Below are 11,548 nucleotides of genomic sequence, written 5' to 3' on the forward strand. Positions count from 1 at the left end.
AAGAGCCCCAAGAAGGCTGCAAAGAGCCCGAAAAAGGCCACCAAGAGCCCCAAGAAGGTGGCCAAAAAGGCCCCTGCAGCCAAGAAAGCCCCCGCAAAGAAGGCAGCCAAGCCCAAAGTCAAGAAAGCAGCAGCCAAGAAGAAGTGAGCTGTCATCAGTCTCATCAACAAACTACTCACAAAAAGGCTCTTTTAAGAGCCACCCACATCATTCATAAAGAGCATTTTCTTGTTTATTATCCTTTCAATACAAACAAAAAAATGTGAAAAATACATATGCATAATGTATTACTACTGAATATTATTTACATTGCCTAATTACAAAGGGACAAATAAACAAACTAACAAAAAAACACAGCCATCTATTTCCTCCAAGATCTGAATGTTCTTTTCACATCTAATCACAATTGATATAAATAACACAGCTGTCATCTTTTACACACAACTCAAAATTGGTCACGTTTCTAAAGATGTGATCAGACCAACTGGGCAGGATAAAAGTCAGTTCAGAGTGCACAGGTGGCACATGTGTATCCATCTACAATGCTGGTATCAAGCATATTCAGATATACATACCAATGGCATCTCTGTGGTCATCTGTGCACTGATGCAACCAGCTTTTTTCTGACCTGATTTTTGCGTGGGAGACAAACAAAGGACACACTCCTGCATGCATTTTTTCCCCCCATTTTGCGTGCTACTTAAATTATATAACATAATTCTATCATTACAAAAGCATAAAAAAAGTCTTTTGTTGACCATGTGCTCCAACGTAACAGACTTAGCATGAAACAAGTGTACAGAGTTCTTCTTGAGTGCATCTCTGCAAGAGTCAAAGATCTAAGATATTAGTATGTGCAAGTAAGTGCAACCTACACACTCAGCACTGATGCTTCCAGTACAATTCTATGCTCATAGGCCGACTGTTACCATAGGCCAGTAGTTGCAGTACTGTAAACTATATTGTAATGAACATAACTGGTCAACGTGCCATTGTGGAAGTCCCTGGCTGGCGTGATGGCAATGTCACCCTTTGTGCAGCCATAAATAACTGGGGGGTCTCCATCATCATGCAAACCAAGGGCCATATAACACTGAACATCTCCCTACATTTCTGGGTGGTCTACAGGATATTATGACTGCGCATGAGCAGCTGGATCAGCAAGCAGTGCATCCTGTATACGTCATAGTTTGGGATAATGTGAGCTTTCACTGTGCTGTCCTGATACGTGAATGGTTCAAGACCCCCCCCCCCCCCCCCCCCCCCAAATGAGTGGATTTTTAGCTGCGGGCCATTTGGTTATCCACGGGACCGGGAATATTCCTGATAAACCTGACGGCCAGTCTGACCCTGTCTTCAACTAGCATTTCTTAATAATAGGAATTAGCTCTTGTTAACTCTTGTTACTTGTGTGTTCCATAAATTAACTGTTTTATCACTGGTGACATCCGAAGGAAACATTATTAGATCATATGGAAAAATGGTTATATAGACAGAAACAAGCTGTGTACATATTGTCTCTTTGGATGAAGTGACAGTTAAGTGAATGTAATATAAAATGTCAAATGTGTACATTTCAGGAAATACATGTGCAGAAGGCACTGACATGACTCACCTTTAAAAAATATGATATGGGACTATGTATGTATGTATGTATGTATGTATATAACATTGTGATAACCACTGACACCGGAGATATGTGTCATACAAGTGACTGTCAGCTGGTCACATATATAAAATGCGCACCCTGAACAGAGACAGCAGCTCTGTTGGTGTCAGTTCAGCACCTCATAAAACAGCAGACACACAAGACTCCTCAGGTGAAGAGGACAGGAAGCTCCACCTGCTCTCACCTGGGAGAGCTGAGACACTGTTGCAGCCAATCACAAAGCATCCTGCAGCTCAGCTCAGCAAAGAGCAGCTCAGTCTCTGTCCAAGGTCCTGTTTCATGACATCACTGAGTGTTTGTTTCTCATGGTTGTTTCAGTCGACATTAAGTCCACTCCTGCTCAGCCGCTCAGAAGTCTCCCAAGAAGGCAAATAAACTGGCAGCAGCCAAGTAAGCAGCCAAGAGCCCCAAGAAGGTGGCCAAAAAGGCCCCTGCAGCCAAGACAGCCCCCGCAAAGAAGGCAGCCAAGCCCAAAGTCAAGAAAGCAGCAGCCAAGAAGAAGTGAGCTGTCATCAGTCTCATCAACAAACTACTCACAAAAAAGCTCTTTTAAGAGCCACCCACACCATCCTTAAAGGGACATTGTGCAACATTTTCAGTTGTTTATTGGCAAAATAAACAAAATTGATGTCTGCATTCATAAATAGTCATCATTGGTGTACTATTACCTCCACCAATAATCTGACTTATTCTTGTAAAAGGAGAATTTTGAATTTGTTTGTACATTGTGTGGGCAAGTCGTCTGGGGGGGTTCCATAACGTTTCACCATCTTGAGAATACACCCCCCAGCAAGGGACATACAGCCCCGCCTTCGGCGTTTTCCTTGACAGCCAGGCCAACACTGCTTGACTGAGAAGCTGAAGGAGAGGAGAAAGAAACGCTTCGCTACTACCCCGGCAAATTTGAAACGAAGTCCCACTGTTTGAGCATAATGCAGGATCATATGCAGCATCACGGGAGACGGAATCACTGCGCCGCTGTTAGCAGCTAACGGCTAACAGCTAACGGCGCAGCGGCACAGTGATGCGAGGAGAGGGATGAGGTGTGTGAGGTTGAGCCGGGCGCTGGCCTGTGATTGCATTACCTCTCTCCATCAGCAGCTCTTTCCACCTGGTAAAGGCTATCCCGATGTTGAGCCTCATTTTTTGAATTTGCCGGTCACGTTGACTTTTTGATTCCCTTTTGTGCTTTCTTGGTGACAAGGATTGTGTCTCCCATGATGCTGCATATGCATGGCAGCAGCTAACAGCTGTCAGCGGCACAGTGATGCGAGGAGAGGGGTGAGGTTGAGCCACTTGTCAGTTTTCAAAAGACAAGACGTGATTGGTTTGTTTCAGTTTACACCCGCCCCACCAGTCCTACATAGCATGGTGAGGAAGGGGTTTGTCATCGGCGATGCCTGTGACTGTGTAGGAGCCTGAATGAATACTTCATGAAGTATCGGATGACATGAGCCGTTTCTCAATACTCAAGTTCAGCAGTTCAGACTTGTGGACTTGGCAAGTTCAGACTTGGCAAGTCCACACGAGAGTCTGGACTTCCCAAGAATGGGAGGACAGGAGGACGGGAGTACAGTCATTTCTGCTTTTGGAACAGCAGCGAACTTGATGATGTCACCACCTCCGCTTGCCTTGGCTGTTGTACTGTCCTGTATACATGCATTTAGAATAAAACAATATAAACAAAGCCCAGCCCAGCGTCTTTTCATTGTCTTTGTAAGAAATTAATATGTATATGTTTTTAACGTTTCAACGTATATAACTGACACACAAAGACATATAAATAGCCAAAATATTTTCATAAAATGTCTTTTAAAACCTTTCCCCCGCACCTGGCTTTTGATTATAATCAAAAGCCAGGTGCGGGGGAAAAAGTTTGTGGAGAGTTGGTGGTTATTGTGATCGTGAGCATTGGTGAGATGGAAATAAAAAATCAATAATTGACATGGAACGGAGAAGACGTCATGGTGCAGTTATTGCAGCAGGATTGCTGTACCTGCAGGCTGAGGAGGAGGCTGCCCAGCTGAGGAGGCAGATCCGAGAACGACAGCGGAGAATGTGGCGGAGGATGAGAATGAGACGTGATGAGACGAATGAAAAGTTAAAAGTAGGTCATTATGCAGAGTGACCCAATTTCAAATGTTGTAATCATCATATTCATGAATATGTATTGACTATTGCTTGATCAATTTACACGTAGACTACATGTAAGCAGCATTTAAATGTTGTCATGGTAGAACTAATTTTAATACCTTTCACTAGTGTACTAGTCTAATCTATAAGAACGCACATCAACTTGTAAATATGAAACAACAACATATAAAACAAACTATCTGAAAAGTAACTATAGCTATCAAATAAATGTGGCTTGAGTAGAATGTACAGTGTTTCCCTCTAAGTATAAAGTAGCACAAAATGGAAATACCCAAGTACAAGTACATCAAATTTGTACTTAAGTACAGTAGCTACTTGAGTAAATATACTTAGTTACTGTCCATCACTGCATTTGTCTCATCATTATGCTTTCTGTCTACATTTTTATGGAGACTTGACAGTTTACTTGGTACACCTAGGGAAAAAAGCAGTTTAATATTAAGTCTGGACTAGCATTTTATTGAAGTGTTGAGTTGTAGATTGTGGTGCTGTTGAACTGTACTGGATTATACTGACAGCAGTTTCTCATTTAGTGTGTCCTCACCAATATAAATGGGATCAAACAGGTCAGATGTTCAGAGGAAAAGTTGATTCAGCCACACTTCAGACATCAGGTATACAATTCATATCAGATAATCAATATTTAAAATATTGTTGAATAAATACTACAATAAATACAATTAATCTTTAAATACAATACATTCTTTAAATCATTATTGAATGGCAAAAACACATAAATATGCAAAAGAATACAAAGAACAATTACATTAACAATGTTACAACATTTAATAATATAATACTGAGACTGAATATTGCCCATTAGACATTCCCCAAACAAATTACATTTCATATTTAACCACTACAGAGATATCAGCGACGAGTTCAAAAGGACTACCTGAGAGAGGCTGCTCTCGGTGGGGCAGCCTGAGCGCTCATACACATATGTTTATTATCTATGAGCGCTGACACCGCTGTCATCTAGCGGGACCTCACATTCAACTGGGCTCTATATTAATACATCGACCACGGGTCTGAAGTTTGAACTACGCATGAAAACACTAGCCTACGTTCCATGACAAAACATCAGTAACATATCGTTAATTACAGCTTACAATTGTGCGCGTTTCTCTCACTTGCCATTTCCCATTATTGCTGCAAAATGCATGCTGGGATACCTGGCTGTCTGAAGTCCACACGAGCCTGCTCCGATGCATCCCCGGCAAAAGGCGCATGGCAAGAACACATCCGGGCATTCAGACTGAACTTGGCTAGTTGTGAACTTTGAATTGGAACAGTACTTGGGCTGTGACTGATGACGTGTCACAAGCTCACAAGAACACAAGTCCGCACAAGAACGCATATTGAGAAATGGTTTCATCAATGTTATCATAGCTTTTTGGTACACAGCGGCTACTGTTGTTGCAATATGCATTTGAAACAGTGAGGCGCTAGAGTGCGCTATCCCTTTGAATGCAATATATGATTTCAACGTTGTATGGGAGAAATTCCTACACACTGTGGCTTTAAAGAGTATTCTGTTATTTATGTTGGGTTTTTTTTCTTTCTGTCGTCTTCTTTTTGTTTTATATCCAGCTTTATTTTTATCCATAACATGAATTTGAGAAAATGAAATGAAGAGAACACACATGGATTCATTATTATGCGTTACAATGTTAAGTAAGTATACTTTAAGGGAGAAGTAATTCATTTTTCCTCAAAATGAATAAAACAGATAAATAAGAAAACAGGAATAATAATAATAATAATAATAGAATAATAATAATGATGATGATGTCAGTTTTATGGTGGCTATATCCAGTCGATTGATTAGCGTTTTTTAATAGAATTAATAATACTAATAATAGTTTCACTCATTACTATGAACACGATCAGAACTTAATTATATAATTGTAATACAAACACAAATCCCCCCTTTAAAAAAATAAAACAAACAAAAAAACAGACTATATCGACCTAAACTGCGGGCTGATTTTGTCATGATAATTTTAAGGCCAATTTTTAGCTTTAGATCCTAAAATAAACTGAATTTCTTAACGACATTTAAATGTTGTCAGTTTCAGTCACTACAAATTGAATTAGAATTTGTATCTCAGTCATCAAATTACGAGTAACAGGTTATTACAGTTTTTCTCAATTGCTAAAACACAATTTCTGAAACCTTGCTCCATTTTCTGAAAACATTAAACACAAAACCTCAGCTTCAAGCACTATTTACAAAACCTCTGACTCCTCGTGCAAAATGAACCTTTCGCCTCAAAACAGATTTACCTGTGCTCAAAACCAAACACTGCTTTCAAATCATAAACAAAACGATCAAAATGATATACACTATCAAGCAGTCAGTAAACAATACACCAAAAAATAGAAAACACGTTGTTCAAAACATATAGTTCTCAGGGAGAAGTACATTTTCAATCTCAAAACAAATTTCATATTTTTCTGTCATTGTCTTTTGATGAATGAAAACATGTTCTATCATAGTAGCTCAAAATTGATCAGAAATTATACTCTGCTTTGCTCTTTGCAATTTTTTTTGTTCTTCCTCCTCCTTGTACCCCTATTTTTACAGTACTGTACCCTGCATCTCACAAACTTGTCCTTTGTTTCTGTGATACTGTAATTATTGTTCTTTGTTGATATGAACCTGCAACCAGTCAAAATCTATTGAGCAGTCAGTACTGTAAACAAATGGAAAGCACAATGTTCAGGGCCAGACAATTTGTTTATTGTACAGTATACAGCCTACAATGCACTGTACTACAGTATACAATACAAAAATCAAAGGAGTAAACATGTGATCAATGTGCTTCTTCTTGTCTTTGGGCTGGGTCAGGCCAGAGCACTTTGTCGACATCACAAGCAATATTTTCCCTCCTGACTTTCTCCTTCCCACCTTCAACAACCTGTTTGCTCTCTGAACTGGCTTATATTGGTTTTGTCACATGATTTGAAACAAGTGAAATCACTTTTCAGTGATTGTGTTTAATCAATGACATGTGTTCTCTATTTGTATTTGATTGTTGCCACTTGTGTTTACCAGTATGGATAACATGTGCATTAGAGTGCAGAATGTGTTTTGAGAATGAGAATGTGTTTAGAGTTCTGCTGAAAAGTCTAAGTGAGATCTGCAAGTTGTGTTTTACCATGTGAAATGGTTTAAGGTATTGACAACAGACTGCGCAATTAGCTAAATGAGTTCAGGCAACTGCGAACTTTGTTCAGCCAATGGGTTTTAGTGTTTCAGCAATTGAGAAAAACTAATTTACAGTAGTGATGTGACGTTCGTGAACGAGCCGAGTCTTTGAACCGGCTCTGTGAAGTGAACGCGTGAACCGGCTCTTTAGAGTGAACGAGCCAGTTCCTAATTTCTTTGTTTTTTGCTTTAATTTACTCTGTATCCATTAATTTCAGATTATTTGATCCGTAACAAGTTGAGAGAGTCTAGTTTGTGAGGGAGAAAGACAGTGCAGCTGCTCACTTGTTCACTTCAAAGACTTGGCTCGTTCGGGAATGTCACATCACTAAGTCTAACCCACTATCCGTTAGCACTTGCTTGTATTGACAGGCTTGTTGTTTATAAAGGGCGTTGCTATGGCTACACCAAACTTTATATCTGCAGAGTCTATTCTGGGTCCACGTTACAATATCAAGAGCACGTGATGTGATAAATCAGCAATGCGATTCGTCGTTGAACCCACTAACACCCCCCCCACACACACACACACAGCAAAAAACAAAAAAAGAAACAACGAATGAACGAACCACATCTTTGAACAAGTGAATGACAAATCCCATCACTAATTTACAGATGTTAAAAAAAAAAACACATTATACTGCATTACCACAACACACAGGCCTTAAGAGTCCCTTCATTCTGCTTCAAAAGAAACCACTCGATGCAAATGTTACTGTGCTGTTGCTCACGCGCGATTGTATGTGTTTTGGTTTTTTCCCCTGAGCCTGCGCTGTACAAGTTACCTGCTGTGAGCACATTTATTTACTGAGGGGATCAGACTGGAAAAATAAAAGCAACCTACAAAAGTATAAAAATCATATTAAAGTCTATTTAAAGCGTCAAAAGTAACAATTTTGCGTTACTTTTAACTCTTGTTCAGCTAAGTTTTCTTTTGATGTTTAAGTGTTAATAGTCTAATCTTACTAATAGTCTTAAAAATAATAGTATGTTGCAGATTTTAAGATTTAAGTGATCAACTGTGGTGTTTCATAATCAGTTATATTGTAGTTGTTTTTTTTTGTTTTTTTTCTTCCCTCTCCCCTTCCCGAAGTGCATCAGAGTGACATGAGAATCAGAGCTCTTTATGAGGGGAGTGTGTGGCTCTTAAAAGAGCCGTTTTGGGGGGCTGGTTTCCAGCAGTCAGAGAGTGTCCAGGTTTACTTGGACTTGGCGGCCTTCTCGGTCTTCTTGGGCAGCAGAACAGCCTGGATGTTGGGCAGCACGCCGCCCTGAGCGATGGTCACTCCGCCCAGCAGCTTGTTGAGCTCCTCGTCGTTGCGGACAGCCAGCTGCAGGTGACGGGGGATGATACGGGTCTTCTTGTTGTCGCGGGCAGCGTTTCCAGCCAACTCCAGGATCTCAGCGGTCAGGTACTCCAGCACAGCCGCCAGGTAGACGGGGGCGCCGGCACCGACACGCTCCGCATAGTTTCCTTTGCGCAGCAGCCTGTGGACACGGCCGACTGGGAACTGGAGCCCAGCACGGGAGGAGCGGGTCTTTGCCTTGGCTCTGGCTTTTCCACCGGTTTTGCCGCGGCCACTCATTGTTTCAGATGCTCTCTAAAGTCGGGACAAAGAGAAGTGTTCCCTCAGCAGCTGAAACCCTCCTCTATATATCCACGGAGCGCGGGACGGTTCCTGCCAGACCAACCAGAAAAGAGGCGTCAGCACAGCAGCAGAGGGCGGCCCGGCCTGAATTTTGGCGGACCTTTTGAAAGGATTTCCAGCCAATAAGCAGCGGAGTCTCGGGCGGTGGGTCGCTCCTTCAGGCGGTGCTGACCTCCGTAGGAGCCTCTCACCAATCAGGAGCCGGAGGTCTGAAGCAGCGTCACCATCTCACAGCCGCTCTCAGAGTTTAAGAGCAGCGCATCACCTCGTTTCACTGCATCATTCTCCTTCACAGAGAAAGAAGAAGTCATGGCAAGAACCAAGCAGACCGCTCGTAAGTCCACCGGAGGCAAAGCCCCGAGGAAGCAGCTGGCCACCAAGGCTGCCCGTAAGAGCGCCCCGGCCACCGGCGGCGTGAAGAAGCCTCACCGTTACAGGCCCGGTACCGTGGCTCTGAGAGAGATCCGTCGCTACCAGAAATCCACGGAGCTGCTCATCCGCAAGCTGCCCTTCCAGCGCCTGGTCAGAGAAATCGCTCAGGACTTCAAGACCGATCTGCGCTTCCAGAGCTCCGCTGTCATGGCTCTGCAGGAGTCCAGTGAGGCTTACCTGGTGGGCCTGTTTGAGGACACCAACCTGTGCGCCATCCACGCCAAAAGAGTCACCATCATGCCCAAAGACATCCAGCTGGCCCGTCGCATCCGCGGAGAGAGAGCTTAAACTCTCTGCTGCTGCTCCACAAACCACAACGGCTCTTTTAAGAGCCACCTCACTCCTCACTCAAGAGCTCACTCCTCTACTCACAACACACGTTTTAATATCAATCACAGCAGATAAATATTTAACTATTTAGTGGATCTTCCTCCTCTACAGCCTAAGTCTTCCAGAAATCAATTAATGTAGACTAATCCAACATGTTCACTTTATTATGTTTTTATTTCATGCATTTATTTTTCTGTCCCATCAATTGACCTGGAGGGAAACATCAGACTTACTTACGAGTCATGATCCTCTTAAAATAAATTGCCAAGACACCAGCTAAGTATAGTCATAGAGTAAATTAATTTAGAACATGGCACTCTTAAATACGTGATTCTTATTGGTCAATCAACAAAATTCTGCGGCATTTATTTCTTTGGGCATCTCTGCTGCTCCGTTGCTAGGGACACCATAGCAACGGCCATAGACTGAGGATCATCATTATCAGCTAACGTTAGTCCACACACACTCACTTCACAATAAACGGAAACATCCAATTCAATATTAACTATAGTTAGGCTGCCGTTGCCTTGGATACAGAGTACAGACCCAATTTCTTTTTGTGAATTTTGAATCAATAAAACGTGTTTTAATCATTATTTCTTGTCACATCACTGAATGTTTTAGTAGTAAGCCATGTTCTAAGAGGGATAATGTATCCCTCTTAGAACATGTACATAACATGTACATAATGTATCCTGTAATGTATCCCTTCCTTATTTTTCAACATTCATCTGCTATAGATTATCCTGCTTAGAACATGCTATGGCATCCCTAGCAACAGAGCAGCAGAGCAGCGGTGATACCTCAAGAAATAAACGCTGCAGAATTTTGTTGATTGACCAATCAGAATCAAGTAGCCTATTTAAGAGTGCCATATTCTAAACTATGTTAAAAACTGTTTAATGGTGTTAAAGTGACACACAGTAATCTTCATGTAGCCTATTCACAAAAGCATGTAGCTTTGCAATGTTTTTCACATGGACTAATTAAGTCTTTAATGTTTTTCATAATTATAAACATTTTAATTATAATGGCCGCATTTCCCAGTTAAAAGCAATCTTAGGACTTAGAGCGCAGTTAAGAAAGTCTTTGGTAAGAAGGGTCGCTAAGATAAGAGTGTTTCCCAGATGCCTTCTTAATGCCCTTCTTAAGATCGCTCTTTAAGACGCTCTTAACAGGAGCTGACCACTGTGCTAAAACTAAATTAATCGATGTCAGGCACATCGATCACCCACTTCATCGGCACATAAGTCACACACAACGCTGCTACCTAACGCACTAATTCCCTGCTGCTCGTGTGTATGTGTGTTCTAATAATTCTAATGAAAAACTAAGATGATAAATATTTGTTATTGACCTATTTTCATGACGAAAACAAGACTACAACTAAATAAGAAGCAGTCTTGGTAAGTGAATCATGAGGAAATGTATTATATTTATACAAAAATATGAAAGATGGACGAAAGGACAAATTAACTTAAGGACCTGCATTGTATCCTGACCACATTGTATCCTACTTGTATTCATCAACGCTGTGTCTCTGCTAATGATCATCTTAACATGACCAGTTCACGGAAGGACAAAATTGACAGATTTGTGGACTATATAAATCTACACTGAGAATCAGACAAAACGCCAGGTATGAAAACACACAGCAGCATGCTGACAGTTGTAAAAGAGTTAATGTGACATATATGTGCAGATGTGTGAAAACACACAGCTGCTACCCGAAGCACTAATTCCCTGCTGCGCGTGTGTATAATTACAGGTAACAGGTGTATCCAAGTAGCAATGACATAGGCAGATATAAAATGACCTGTGGGTATTGGTGCACACATTAAGACAGAATGGCAGAAGCAGGGCGCAAGCGGGCCAAGCGATCACCTGCATTCAACCTAGAGGAGATGACCATCCTGGTGTGTGAAGTATGGCAGCAGCGGGACACACTCTTCGGCAGAACAAAAGGGGGGGGGGAATTAGTGGCCAAGAACCGCATTTGGCACGACATTGCTGAAAAAATGGCTGCCTCCAGCCCCTGCGGCCTGCAAGACTGGATGGCGGTGAGAAAGAAGTGGCAGGAGTTTCAGAGCCGAAAAAGGG

At 41.7% G+C, this 11,548-nt stretch overlaps 4 protein-coding genes across 4 annotated transcripts in view; 3 read left to right on the plus strand and 1 right to left on the minus strand.

The window, feature by feature from the left end:
* The window catches only part of LOC126408233 (histone H1-like), a 73,383-nt gene that overhangs the window by 27,615 nt on the left and 34,220 nt on the right, over positions 1-11,548 (plus strand). The gene's annotated exons all lie outside the window — the stretch shown is intronic.
* LOC126408263 (histone H4) overlaps positions 1-11,548 on the plus strand; it is an 82,266-nt gene that overhangs the window by 5,368 nt on the left and 65,350 nt on the right. The window lies entirely within an intron of this gene.
* Positions 8,191-8,699, minus strand: LOC126408249 (histone H2A). Its single transcript, XM_050073713.1, has one exon. The coding sequence runs from the start codon at positions 8,621-8,623 to the stop codon at positions 8,237-8,239; it is 387 nt and encodes a 128-aa protein (XP_049929670.1). The 5' UTR covers positions 8,624-8,699; the 3' UTR covers positions 8,191-8,236.
* On the plus strand, positions 8,947-9,489 carry LOC126408243 (histone H3). The gene has a single exon (XM_050073707.1). It carries the CDS (start codon positions 8,996-8,998, stop codon positions 9,404-9,406), a length of 411 nt encoding a protein of 136 aa, XP_049929664.1. The 5' UTR covers positions 8,947-8,995; the 3' UTR covers positions 9,407-9,489.

The sequence above is a fragment of the Epinephelus moara genome, chromosome 20 (genome assembly GCF_006386435.1).
Source record: "Epinephelus moara isolate mb chromosome 20, YSFRI_EMoa_1.0, whole genome shotgun sequence".
Classification (NCBI taxonomy): Eukaryota; Metazoa; Chordata; class Actinopteri; order Perciformes; family Serranidae; genus Epinephelus; species Epinephelus moara.

Coding starts and splice junctions, on each gene's coding strand:
- LOC126408249 (XM_050073713.1), bottom strand. CDS start 8,623: ATGAGTGGCCGCGGCAAAACCGGTGGAAAAGCCAGAGCCAAGGCAAAG.
- LOC126408243 (XM_050073707.1), top strand. CDS start 8,996: ATGGCAAGAACCAAGCAGACCGCTCGTAAGTCCACCGGAGGCAAAGCC.